Source organism: Thermobia domestica, chromosome 11 (genome assembly GCF_964235325.1).
Source record: "Thermobia domestica chromosome 11, izTheDome1.hap1.1, whole genome shotgun sequence".
NCBI classification, from domain to species: domain Eukaryota; kingdom Metazoa; phylum Arthropoda; class Insecta; order Zygentoma; family Lepismatidae; genus Thermobia; species Thermobia domestica.
The window spans coordinates 263,349,445-263,364,113 of NC_137464.1; the positions used below are offsets into that span (position 1 = coordinate 263,349,445).

General features: G+C 38.1%; 1 protein-coding gene across 2 annotated transcripts in view; it reads right to left on the minus strand.

The window, feature by feature from the left end:
- Positions 1-14,669, minus strand: part of wake (ankyrin repeat and fibronectin type III domain containing protein wide awake) — an 865,293-nt gene that overhangs the window by 588,295 nt on the left and 262,329 nt on the right. For both annotated transcript variants that reach the window (XM_081732239.1, XM_081732238.1), the window contains exon 2: positions 9,535-9,653. In XM_081732239.1, the coding sequence (XP_081588365.1) occupies positions 9,535-9,653 (119 nt within the window). The remainder of the gene's footprint in view (positions 1-9,534; positions 9,654-14,669) is intronic.

The following is a 14,669-nucleotide window of genomic DNA, read 5'->3' on the forward strand; positions in this document are numbered from 1 at the left end:
CGAGAAATACTTTTTCCGTTCAAAAGGAAAACTGAACTCTCAATTTAGTCTGAAAATACAACTAAGTGAATATCTGAAATGAATCATATGAATGGAGAAACAACAAAGAAATCACAACTTTTTTCTCTGGTGTATGAGCCGAAAATGAAATAAAATGATATCTTTCAGTTTAACGTCTCACGGTTACAGGGCCGTGCCGTGGAAAATCAGTGCCCGGGGCAAGAGTATACGACGGCGCCCTCATACATATATTCCAAGCAATTTTTCCTATCATTTTTTCCTGTTTTCTCCCGAAATTTTCGCCCCCTTACTTCGGCGCCTGGGACCGTCGCCCCGCTCGCCTCCCCCCACAGCACGGCCCTGCAAGGTTATGCCCTTAAGATAAAATAGACGAATGATTATCGCAAGTGAATGTGGATGGAAGATTTGGTAGGAGGAGGAAACGAGAGTGCTCCCAAAAATCCCATGGACAGGATGTTGTCCACCAGACACTTACTTGGTCAAGAATCGAAGCAGGAACCCTATGGACCACTAAAGCCACCGTGCCCCCAGTGTATGAGACGTGAAATGAAAATTGGGGGCAGGATGGCTGAGTGGTAGAGCGCTTACCCCGTGCGTGAGGTTCCTGGTTCGATTCCCGGCCACGTAAGTTTGTGTTGGACAACATCGTGTCCGTGGGTTTTCTCGGAATACTCCCGTTTCCTCCCACAATCTCATTCCACCAATTATCCCATCAGCATTTATTTGCTTTAATCATCGTCTTCCTTAGCCCAAAAGGACATAATCGTGGCAAATTAAACTGAAAGATTTCATTTCATTTCTTGAAGTGAAAATTCTCTTTTTCTTCTAAATCTCAACTTTTCCTTGAAGACTGTTTCAGCATTGAGGCTATACGAGACGTGGACTTACTGTTTAACTTTAATGTCGGGTCTGAACCATTGTAATATGTTCAAGTTGTAAAGCTTTCCCACCGGGAATCAAATCCGGAACTAAGTACTTCAAGGGTGCTCGAGCTACCCAATAGACTAATAGTTAGGGCTACAGAGAATAAGAGGATTGTCAGTGAACGTCGATGGCATACCTGATGGGCGCGTGTAGAAGAAGAATAGAAGGATTAAGAACTTTATACGAGGATAAGTCAATAAACAATTGTAGTATTTTTCTCGCCACGTCGGATTACCATCTCTTTGGTCCACTTAAAGATGCTCTCAGCCAAAAACTTTTTTTCAGAGGGTATCGGAAAGTTTGTGCAACAGTGAACCAGTTGCATTGAAAAGCAGGGTGATTATGTTGAAAAATGAAAAAAAAAAAAAAAACATTGTACTCCTGTGGTAATAAATAATAAAAATTGAGCAGATACTTATTGACTTACCCTGAGTATAACAGTGGAACTTACACTTAAATTGTGCATGGAAATACATACTGTACTTATGCCTTCCATGCTGTTCTTTTGCTGCTGCATGCCAATACCGCGCTTGGCACAGGTACAGTTAAAGGACAGCTGTAGCTATTATGTCCTAACATTTAGCCCTTTGTTCCTTTCTCAAATAAAATTGAAATGTTTTAAAAAAGCTCAAGATTTTACAGGCAATAATCCCTTTTCAGAATAAATAAATAAAAAATGAAAATGCGAGCCCTTACACCTCAAATAAAATCGAGATTCGCAGGTGCTACTGAGGGAAAAATGATCTTGGATAGAACCTTAATCAGCATTGCAGACTATCAAACTCAAATCCATGAATCTCCGAACCGAAGATGAATCAGAAACAGTAGCCTAGCCTGCGCTATCTATGAAATATTCACTGAAATATTATCGAAATTCGAGTCTCACAACATGATATTGGTAATGCATTACGATTATTAACATGTTCTTAGATTTTTCTTTGTCATCAGAGATATAAGAAGGTTGTAGAATTATGTTTATACAGGTCCACCAGAAATCGGAACCGAGAAGTACATTCTTAAATTATAGACGGAACGAAAGAATGAAATGAAATCTTTGAGTTTTACATCCCACGGTCATGCTGGATAGGCCAAAAGAGATGGTGATGATGAGAAATGAGTGAATTGGTGGAATGAAGAAAGTGGGAGGAAACGGGAGAACTCCAAGGAAACTCACACACACGGTGTTTGTCCAACACAAAGTTCACTTGGCGCGAGCTAGGATTGAACCAGAGACCCCAAGCGCTAGAGATGAACGCCCTATTACTGAGCCACCGCGGCCCTTCGAGATGGAACGAGAAACATGACACTTCTCTCGTTCTCAACTCGAAAGTAAGAAAAAGTCAGGGCATACATTTTGTACATACATTTTCAAAACGACACGAGAAAAAAATCCTTCAGAAATCGAGACTAGATATTACAAGTCTATGAGACACGCAACGAGAAAATGTTATTCTAGTTTCGAAGGCAACACTAGGAGGAGCTGAGGGTACGAATACTGTGCTCGTGAAACAATCAACTACCATATCACTGTTCATTTTGCATATCTCAAAACTGTCTCTTATGATCGTCACCTTACACTGCCATCTCCTTCCCCTCTCCATGTACTTTACTTAGATGAGGACCAGCAGACTGTGACGTCATACAGCATTTAGTTGGAAATGTCAGATTTAATAGGATTATCAACCAAATGTCTAAGTATGCAGGTTTCCTTTTGGCACACTACTCAAAATAATTGTTTAAAAATTATAATTCTTTCATTAATTTATTTCTTTTTGTCTCCTAAATGATTTGCGCTGGGCGACATGAAAATATCTCACCTGGCATAGATAAAATTCAAGGGGGCAATTACCAGAAGTAATTGTTAAAAATTACATTTTTTTTATACTATTTGCGTATAAATACCGTGTCCGGATGTAGGGCATAAAAACTACAGTGCATAAAGCACAAACCAACATGTGCTAGGTGATCACTAAAAAGCACGAATACTATCTAAAAGATCATTACCAATATTCAGAGCAGAGCGAAGCTAGTGGAACCCGCACGATCATGCGGGGGTGCGTCAGAAGGAAGCAGACGCGTCAATAACAATGAGTATACGTGTGTGAGTAGTGAAAACACGTGTGTTTTGGCAATGATACGACTTTCAATAGCACTTGTAGTGGTTTCATATTAGTAGCTTGTAAACATAAAATACAGTTTCTGAACACTGTGCAGAGTATCTAATGCAGTCTTCTTTCATATGCACTAACTTATTTTATCGGTCGTAATGCATTTGCAATTTTACACTGGTAACCCTACACTTGTAAACCTAAAATACAACTGTATAACTTTGTTTAATTCTTTTGCCTGCAAAAATTTGTTCTTTATAAGTATCTTTTCATGTAAAGTATTGAATTTTACTTGTAAATATTCCAAAATGCGGTGTGCCAAAAGAAAACTAGCATCTGTATAAAATAGTTTTAGTTACCCAATCGCTTAGGTGCTTACGCCATCTATCCAGTTGGGAGATGTAATAGATAGCCGTTATAGAGTTTTATTTAATCTTTGGAATGATCATTTTGGTGCAGACGTTTCATTTACAAAATGGAAGAAATTCATCTCAGAATAGCTCAATGTGGTATACACTTCTTTTTATCTCTCCACCACGAAAAGCAAAACAATTTAATGACCAAAAAAACAATTTATATGGCTTCTTGAAACTTTCCCACATTCCTTCCTTCAACTTATTTTAATTTTCTAGCCATCTCGTCTCTCAAATTCCCATTTCGCTTTCGTGACTGTTCTCCTGCCCTCTTCTGGGAAAAATTGGAAATTCAATAGATTTATAAGAAGAAGAAGAAGAAAATAAAAAGTATAAAGAATGTAGATGAGAGCCAGGAAGTCTGGTTGTGGTACGGTAGTGCTGCCCTCTTCCTTCATTATACGAAACAGACGAATAAATCATCCGAGTGAAACCGAATTTTTCCTTTTTTAAAATGAAAATGTAACTACATAATATTTTTCATACCGGGAGGTAAATTACGAGATACAATAATGATTATATATATATATATATATATATATATATATATATATATATATATATATATATATATATATATATATATATATATATATATATCTCATGTTCTTGATATGATATTTTTTGTAAGGTAGCAATGTAATCACAATAGAATGATTCTGTAAATTCACGTCTTTCAATTGGACTTTCCCAAACGGAATGCCACAATACACTGGTGTGTTGTGCAACTCCACAATCTTTATCGAGCAAGTTTTGGAATTTAAATATACATTTTATATAATCAAGAATGCCTAAAACTTTATAGTTCCTGAACGTTTTCTGCTGGTAAACATCCAGGGCCTTATGGGGCGTTTACACTTAGTCGATTTAGTCGCACGACTAAATCGACTCGCTGCATTTGCCACTAAATCGAAGCAACTAGGCCGAATCAGATTGATGGATGTGTTCAATTATTTCAACCACAGAAAATAGAACGTCATTTAATTCAGTTGCCAGTCGATTAGTCGGCTTCGATCAACAAGCGATTAAGTTGAAGTCCCGTTTACACGGTCGATTAAGTTGAAAGTGACGTCAATTCAACTGAATCGAACGCAAATCGACTAAATGTAAACGACCCATTATGCAGAGACGTTCTGACGCGTGATTAGTGTCATACTAAAGAGTTCAGTTTTCTGCAGTAGTCAAGCATTTAGTATGACGCTAATCATGCGTCAAAATGACTCTGCATAAGGTCCCCAATCTCTAACAAGCATACATACTTGGGGCCTCATTCCATAAGTGTCCTCGTAAACCTTAGGGATCACAACGCAATGCAAATGATACTACAAGAAATTATAACTGATATGGCGACTATCACAAACTAAAACGTTAATTTTGCGTTTCTTTGACGGAACGAGTGGGACACCTTTAGTCTATTGGTTACAGCATTGAGCTCACGTCTGTGTGGTTATGGGTTTGATTCCCGGCTGGTGCTTCCCAACTTTCAGCGTCCACCCAGCGTCGTGAGGCGAACCGAGCAGTCACGTGAAAACAAAACGTGACGGCCATTACGTCTAGAAAGCACCTGATGCGCCTGTTATACTCGTCGCTAGGTTGGACGTAGTTCAAAGGTCATCAATGTATGGTGCTGGAGCAGGCTTAGGCTCACAAAATAGGCTGATACTCCAAGTGGTTCATTTTGACGGAATGAGGCAGGCCCAACTCTTCATTCTACATGGTATAGACAGGAAAAAAAAACGAGTTTCAGATTCTCCCTTAATACAATAATATCAAAGATGTATCTGCTTACATGCAGTAGTTTCATTTGCGATTTCTGATGTCACACCTTTTTTTAAATAATTTATCAGAATAAATAAGTATTGTGCCACGATATTAACAAAAAAAGGAAAACTTGCTTCACGGAAACTTTTTTTTAAACCCTACATAGACCTTCAGTAAATTACTTATATACAATACTATTAATCTTTCTACACTTTATCTTGTTAACATTGTTAGGGTCGTGAAGTCTAGGAGGCTTAGGTGGGCGGGTCATGTAGCTAGAATGGAAGAAAGTAGAAACGCTTTCAAAGTCTTGACAGGAAAACCAATCGGAAAACGACCATTAGGAAGACCTAGGCGCAGATGGGAGGATAATATTAAGATGGATCTCGCAGAGATTGGAATACAAAGTAGAAACTGGATGCAGTTAGCTAAGGATAGAAGTCAGTGGAGAGCTTTTGTGAACGCGGCATTGAACCTCCGGGTTCCATAGGCCATAGAGTTAGTTAGTTAGTTAGTTACACTTTATCTTGTTAGCATATGCATAAGAATTTAAGATCTGGGTGTGAATGGAGATAATTAACAATGAAAATGAATGCTTAACGCGCAAGACTTTAGTGTGTTGGGTCGTTGGATGTAATCCTGGTGGGAGAACGAAAACTTCCTAATATTCTTCCAGCATAAGGCAACGTAGAGCTACTTCAATCACGAGATTGCAAACTTCGATTCAGAAAGTCAGTAATTGAGTCTGGGAGACGGTGTTCCGACTACGTATCACTCAATGAACGTTTGCCTTCAGGCTGGTCATAGACCTTGATCGGTTGTTACGCCAGAGATTTCATTTTACTTTTTCTTTGTATTTGTGAGCTAATTTGTTCAGTATTTCATTGCCGTTTAACAACTAAAGTAAACTGAAAAGAATGTGACACCTGTCTCTCCTGCAATTCGCCTCACCTTTGTGTACTGAAATAAATTATTACATTACGTGTTGTCGAATGACTTAATAAAGGACTCTAGCCGACCACATGGTCCACATTCCAGTCTGGAAATTTGGTCAGTGTATGAACTTCCAACGCTAAAAGAGTCTATTCACAGTTCCATTGCCAAGAGCCCAGAAGATAGACGTTGACCAATAGTGTAATAGGAAGTATTCACAAAGCCCTATCTAGAGGTACTGTTATTTTAGCCCTAAAGTCTCAGGAAGTTGGTCAAATAAAGCAGCAAAGGTAAGGAGGTCATTGGTGATTTAGGTAAACAGAGGTTTTAGGAATGAAATCAATATAGGAATAAGATCACTATGCAACCGCATTTAGCATATGTGAGAAGCATTTATAATGGATAGCACTAAGCTCACATATCGTCATAGATGTTGCGTTAGACAGCAGTATTCATATGGCGAAGAATGATCTCTCACTAGTTTCACCTTCTTTCTGAAGTTTCCTTGAAACAAACTGCATGTCATACGCAACCTCTTAAAAGGTCCTATACTAACTAGCCATACGTTTTCTTTTGTCTACCTTTGTTTTCTTTCGAGCTCTCTAGTTTTGAAAAAAAATCTTCAGCTATGCCTTCATCTATCTCAGCTTAGCGCTATCTTCTGTGGATGCTTCTCATATATTCTAAATGTCATTGATTTGATTTGATTGATTAGTTTAGCGTCCCTTGCAGCAGCGAGGCCATATGAGACGTGGACCTACAGTTTTAACGGGGAATCCGAACCACATGAGCTCCCGCCAGGAATTGAACCCGGGTCTCCCACGCCAAAGGCGCGTACGTTAACCGCTTAACCACTAAGGAGCTTTATATGCTAAATGCGGTTGCATACTGCTGTTGTTCCTATATCGATTTCATTCCTAAAACCTCTGTTTCTCTAAATCACCAATGACCTCCTTACATTTGCTGCTCTATTTGACCAACTTCCTGAGGCTTTAGGGCTAAAATAACAGTATCTCTAAATAGGGCTTGATGAGTAGTTCCTATTATATCTATTAGTCAACGTCTACCTTCTGGGCCCTTGGCAATGGAACTGTTTATAAACCCCTTTCTTACCTTAACGTGTCAATATATACTGTATGTTATGAAACTAATACATAGTAAATATTAGCCCCAATGATGTTTTTTCTGTCTACGCCAATGTTACATGCTACTTATAAAGAACAGTGAACGTAACTCCACAACCTTAACCTTGTTTGTAGAAAGAAAGTGTAACTAAGAAACGGAAATAGATACCGCTTATCATGATGTTTTGTTGTCATGTTATACATGAAATTACACACTTTTTTTTTAAAGCAAGTTCGGGGCCGCGGTGGCTCAGTGGTAGAGCGTTCACCTCTGGTGCTTGGGGTCCCGGGTTCAATCCCAGCCCCCGCCAAGTGAACGTTGTGGTGGACAAACACCGTGTGCGTGGGTTTTCTCGAGGTTCTCCCGTTTCCTCCCATTTTCTTCATTCCACCATTCCATTCATCACTCATCATCACCGTCTCCTTTAGCCTAACCGGCATAACCGTGGGACGTAAAACAAAGATTTCATTTCATTTTAAAAGCAAGTTCACGTATAAGCAAAATAGGCTTGTATCCACTGTTTTTCTTGTGAAAGATTTCAAAGATTATGCTGAAAAATGCTTTTTTTTTAAAGCTTTTACTTCCTCAAAATGTATTTTACGAAATACAAGAGTTTCCAATTACTTCTTCAATGATCCGGATTGTTCTGCGTTGAGATATCATTCATACGGTAGACCATAGCTATTTGGATTGAACCAGGAGCACACCCAGAAATTTTTGTTGGGAGGATTTCAAGTTGTTTTGTGGGGGAAATAGTGCAAGCCACTAAGTCTTTGTAGTATTGAACGGTATTATTCTGCACCCGAAAAGACGATAAGTAATTGTACTGGTGAACAACTTCCACCTGTATTTTCAAACAACAGACCCCAAGTAGCATTTTAGGTTGGCAAATAGTTGGACCAACCGATCATAGTTGGTTGGCCAACGGTGATTTTGGAAGCAATGCAAATCGTTAATGCCAACAATTATTTGCAACTTTGGGCAACAGAAGATTGTGTACAGTTGTCCAACCAACCAATGGACGACAGTGTGCCAACCATGCAGGAGTTGGGCCAATAATATTCCAACAAAATGCCAATGACAAAATCAGAGTTGGCCAACGATCGTAATCCTACAATCTACCAACTATGGTGTGATTGGGCCAATGGGATGCAAACAAAACACCAACGTGAAAAAAAAAACAATTTTCCAACGATCGTTATCTTACGGAACGGCAACATTGTGACAACAAAATAGAACATTGTCTTTCGATGCGTTGCCGAAACAACGATGCACCTACGTTGAACCACTGGTTTGTTTTCGCTTGTTGTCGTCGTTGGTTGATGGATTGTCGAATTTGCCGTTGGCATTTTGATAGTGGCTTTGCCAACGATGCCTACAAATAGCCAACGGTTTACACATTGTTTGACAACGAAAATGTTACTTGGGACAGAACTAGGTTGTTTTTATAAGACAAGTAGTACAGATAAAGTAAGATCAAATGTTCATGCTACATCAATAATTTCTCTGCTAAACAAGTAGACCGGTAGATCCGGTAGACCATCCCCCCGTGGATTCGCCCCTGGACTTACCAATCGTATTTAATCTTGTTAATGGGAGACAAGTCAGATAAAAATGAGAATGATGGAATGTTAGGACTTTTGCCACAGAACTGATTAATTATGGCTGTAAAATGAGTCGGGGCATTGCCGTGCAACAGGAAAAGCCATCAATAGCAAACACGAGCTTTACTGTTACATGTTTTTTTCTTTCATATAGTATTTTGACATGCCACAAAAAGCTGTTTATTTTCGTACCTCTGTTTCAAACCAACTGAAATTTTTCCGTAGCATTATCTAGCAAATTTGTCGATAAACGTTTCAACTATGTTGTTCTACCGGGTTTCATTAAACGGCATTAGTTGAAAACAATTATATCTTACAGTATGATAAAACAATTATATTTTACAGTACCTGAACTGTGTATGTGCCAATCACATACAGGGTTTTCACAAATCTACTTTGATAATAACAGAATAACAGAATCGATCTGAGTACTTTTGTCCTTTGAGCTATTACAGACAAGCAATTCTACGATGAGGGGGTTACGGAACATTCTGTATGTCATAATGATACATAAATTATCAAGTGGTTCATTAGTGTCAACTATTTTTCATGTAACTGTGTAAATTAAACTTCGTAGATTACCCTTTATATGCTATTGAATACTTGACAAGCACTACAATTACAGAGGTAAAACCCATTTCTTACCTTTCGCATACTTGGCTTCTATTTGCGCCTGCAAGATGCTGATCCCTGGAACCACAATGGCTGGGAGAGTCCGTGAACGGAGCAACGGAGGCTTTGGTCTCGGCTCCGACGCCTGAGCACTGAAAACATAACAAGAATTTATTATTAGTATTTTGTACTATGAACAATAAGTATTTTCATATTTAATTCTACATCATTAGGCATTAATTACCTTTAGGCATCAATTATTAAATCGCATCTCAATTTACAATGATATTATTGTTATAATTAGGGCCCGGATTCTTAGGTTTTAACCAATTTCGTTTCGTACTTGATAACATCAAGATTCCAAAATAAATTTTCAATTTAGTCATTTCTGACTCAAATGTACCAAACCTATTGATCTTACAACTGACTAAATTGAGATGAGAGCATAAAAGAGGTTAAATGTATCAACTATCCAAATTTTCTTAGATTTATCTAAAAATACTGTATTTTTTATATATTACCCAATGGTGATAATTTTCAAATTAAGTTGTTGAACTCATATAAAATTCTGAATACAATTAAAATAAAGTTTAAAAATAAACAATATAAAAACTTAATTTCTTTGCGTGCCAAGTTCAGTTTTAATACTTTTTTACTATTATACCTTCTTTTAGGAGACATGTGGCCATCATTATAAGACAAATACTTTTCTTTTAATTATTTATAAAATCACTAGTATTTGTGAATAGTATGGACGTCATTGGGTTCAACACGAAATCTCGGCGTCTGTACATTGATAGCAACCTCAGCACTGAACGATACATCAGGTAAGTTGCTGAGGCCGAGTTCATAGCCTTGTTTTGTACAACTTCGGACGCCATACTTCAGCAGGACAATGCTGGCCACATGTATCTATCCCGATATATAGGCAGTTTCTTCGAGGATGGGATGCACACGATATCCTGACTCATCTATGGTGCATCTATTGGCACCTTGTTCGTTACGGTGTTCCGCCAGGCAGTGTCATGTCTTGTGGATATTTTATGATACTTAATGCACCTTGACTGCATCGTCCCGTCTGTCTAAGTTTTCTACCCAAAGAGAAGTTCTAGCCCACTTACTCCGATATAGGCACTTAAGCTAGTTGGACAGGGGTGAGGTGTATAGTTCTTTTCCTTCTGATTCAAAAACAGATATGGGAAACTGATACTTATAAGCTAGAGTAGAGAAACAGGTTGAAAATTACTGTTAAAAATTGTTTCTGAAATTTGAGAAACTTATTCATATCTATGCACAGAGAAAATCTTTTTTAAGGAAGAGATTTAGGAATTCTTATTAATGAGGAAAACAAGAGAATAGATTTGAGTTTTGTTTTATAAAATCTCCTCCACTCTTCACAACCTCCACATGAGTGAGAATTTCAAATTCTAGTTTTAAAGAAACGATATTGTTGGTGTGCAGATCATCATCATCATTATCATAGGTATTCTGCCATTATTGGGAGGTTACTTGCCACAACTGAGAAGCTTCCATGCTCCACAGTTTTCAGCTAACCTCTTCTTGTTCACATACAATATGTTTTGATATCGTCCATCAATTGTAGCCTACTTCGCTCACTCCCTCTTTTTCCTGCCACCATACCCTCTAGCACGAGACTCATGATACAGTTCCTTTTTTAGCCAATGTCTCAACTAGTTTCTCTTCCTCTTTTCCATAATGTCTAAAATTTTTCTTTTCTCCCTCACCATTTCTAACACCCTCTCGTTCGTTTTCCTCTTGAACTAATTTTCTACTATCTTTCGGTTTTTCAAATTTTTTAAGCGTGTAATATTAGGGATACTATGTATGCAAGAAGTGTGTAATTATGGATTCGTTGCTTATACGCGTCAACTAGCATCCATTTAATATAAAGCACTCTGAATTCTACTGTCAAAGATTCCCATGCCCCCTCTTAAATGAGCCCTAGAAAACTATGTAAGTACTTTTTTCCTTTGCCTACCATACGTCCAATCGAAATCCTGTGTACTTCATTCGGAAATGACAGAAATATTAATGACTAGCAGACAATGGAAACTATTGGTTCATATCTCGAGAGGTTTCAGGAAAAAGTAGATGCGAAAGTACTTTTCCTTTGTGTCTGCTTGCAGAGAATCGAGCCAGTATCTCGCTTCCATTCGTTAGCTGAATTAAGCGCTATTTTAGTCTCTCGCAGAGTCACTCTCTACCTGACTCAGCAAGACCTGAATTGTCTTGGCATCGATTCCCGATAACGGTCTTTTATCATCCTTTCCCATGTTTTAGATTCAGTTTCTCTCTCAGCTACCCTATTTCTCTCTTTCTTCCTTCCTTTCCTTCTGCTGTGCTAGTATTCTCCGTGCAAGGAACTTCATTTACATGAAATGAAATGAAATCTTTCAGTTTAACGTCCCACGATTACTCCCTGTGAGGCTAAAGAAGACGATGATTAAGGCAAGTGAATGATGATGAAAGAATTGGTGGAATGAAATTGTGGGAGGAAAAGGAGTACCCCGAGAAAACCCACGGACACGATGTTGTCCACCACAATCTTGGGCGGAGATCGAACAAGGGACCCCACGCATTAAAGGTAAGCGCTCTACCGCTGACTCACCGTGTCACCCCTCCCCCCGAACTTGGCTTAAGGAGAAGAACTAAGTGCAAACATTGTCGCTGTAAAATCGAGAGGTTCGGGTTCGACTCACAGGTAACACATTTTCAGTACTATTTAGCTCAGTTTTAGAGGCGAATACTTTGAGGTGAGAAAATAAAACATTTCCATAACGTACAACCAAGACACATATTGAATTTTAAAAGGCGAAGAACCCAACATTGTTCTTGAGGAAACATTCAAGAATTCAGCATCCCTCTCGTTCTTATAAGCGAATGAATTAAAAAAAAAAAAAGACAACCGAGGCTAGTGGCGCAAACAGGATTTTGTTTCAGGCGGGACCAAGACTACCAAGCAATAATAATTTTTTGGAGATTTCACCAAAATTTGTCTGTAGTGCTACTGTATGTAATAGCCCAGGTTAGTTTAGGGGGCCCAGCCCCCCCTCCCCGAACGCATGATTGCGCCACTGACCGAGACACTTCAATGTTGACGAACTAACTTTAAGTTCACCCTAAATTCATAGTTCTTAGTGCATAAGCACTATTATGGTATATAAAATATGGTTTGCTAAATATGGTATGGTATGTAATGTAAAGCAAATTAGCAATAGTTCCTCAAAGTGGAAATATTCTTCTTTCTTCGCTAGTGACACATTCATGTGCTTGTAATGAGAAATGAAATGATATGCCCATTCATGTCTCACACAAAGCATATTTCATTTAATATTCAGAACTTTCCTTGATAATATATTTGAAAACAAAGGAACGATCGAGCGACTTGCCAGAATCAGAATTTGATACAAAATCACTTATTTTGATCCCAATTGTGCATTCTTATAAGCAATTTTAGGTAATATCTTTTGTCAGATTTTCCGAGTGTGTGCAAATTTCAGATAAATTAAAATTATATAGAATAACAACAGAAGCACCTATCATGCATAGACAATAAAATAAAAACATTGAAACTGGAACGAAACGCTGAAACATAAGTAAGAACACAATAAAAGAATTTCTGCATCCATGGAAAACGAAACACGAACACAAAGGTAAAAAAAATGAAATGGTATGTCAATTCATGCTTCACACAAATTAAATTTCGTTTAATATCTAAAACTTTCCTTTAATATAAGATATTTGGAAACAAATCGCAAATTAAAAAGTTACTTTTGAATGTTATTCATTTCAAACAAATGAACAAAACAGGTAATGCTGGCATACAATCTAAACAACAGAGAATAAATTACCGGAGCTATAAAACTTGTTTTGCTGTCATCTCATGCAGGAACGTACTCAGGATGTGGGTCATGGACCCGGACCCCTTCAAGTCCCAACTTTTCTGTAAATTTAGTATAATTTTAGGAGTGATTTAAAAAAAAAATTAATAATACTTTATTCTCATGTTGAATTTGGGCAGCTCCGAAATACATTCCTGCGTAAATCTTTGATCTCAAATATAATATCCAAACCGTATAGCCCTTTATCTAAAATATAATAGTCATATATACACTGTTTGTTTCTATTACGGTATAACGCTTTGTTTCAATTGAAGATTAGAGGAATACAATTTCAAAAGCTTTTTCGTGTTAGTTCATCTTTTTTTAGTTGGTTTAATGCTTTTTTTCTTGCGATTCAGAATTCAGAGCTAAGGGGTTTTTCAACATTAGGCTCGAAATCAATTCGGAAACTCGTGATTTTCGGACAACAACCACGAGTAGAAAAATCATTATGGCAAAAGCTAGGACGGGGAAACAGGACGATGGAGAAAAATCACGCAACGATTTTAATCCAAATTTATTTTTAAATACAGTAGAGTATATTAAACAACATTCTAAAGAAAATATAGAGTTGTTTAAAACAATTAGAATAACAGGAGTGAAACTGTAAAAACTACACATGAAGTACAATAGAAATTGAAGGTTAATATAAACCTCAGCCTGCTGTAATTTCACTAAACTTCATAAGCAATTAGAAATTAGATTTATCGTCTTTCAGTATCTACGGCCATGTTAGCTTGTCATGTATGAGGAATGACGTTCTTCAGCGATCATATTACTCGGGAAATTGGAGAGGAAATGAAATGAAATCTTTGAGTTTTACGTCCCACGGTTACGCCGGTTAGGCCAAAGGAGACGGTAATGATGAGAGATGAGTGAAATGGTGGAATGAAGAAAGTGGGACGAAACGGGAGAACCCCGAGAAAACCAACGAGCACGGTGTTTGTCCACCACAAAGTCCACACGGCGAGAACTGGGATCGAACCAGGAACCCCAAGAACCGGAGATGAACGCCCTACCACTGAGCCACCGTTTCCCCCAGGAATTGGAGAGGAAGAAAGGTATAGGGAAGGAAGGAAGCGGCCTGAGACCATCGCGTTAGGTAACATCCCAGCATTTGTCTGGTGTGAATGAGGAAAACCCAGAATTATCTGACTCAGGATAGCTAACCTGAAAAAGCTTTTACACTTTTTCGATCAAGTGTCCTCATCGGGAATCGAACACTCTATCGCTTGCATCAAAGGCGAGAGTGTCAGGAGGCTTCAT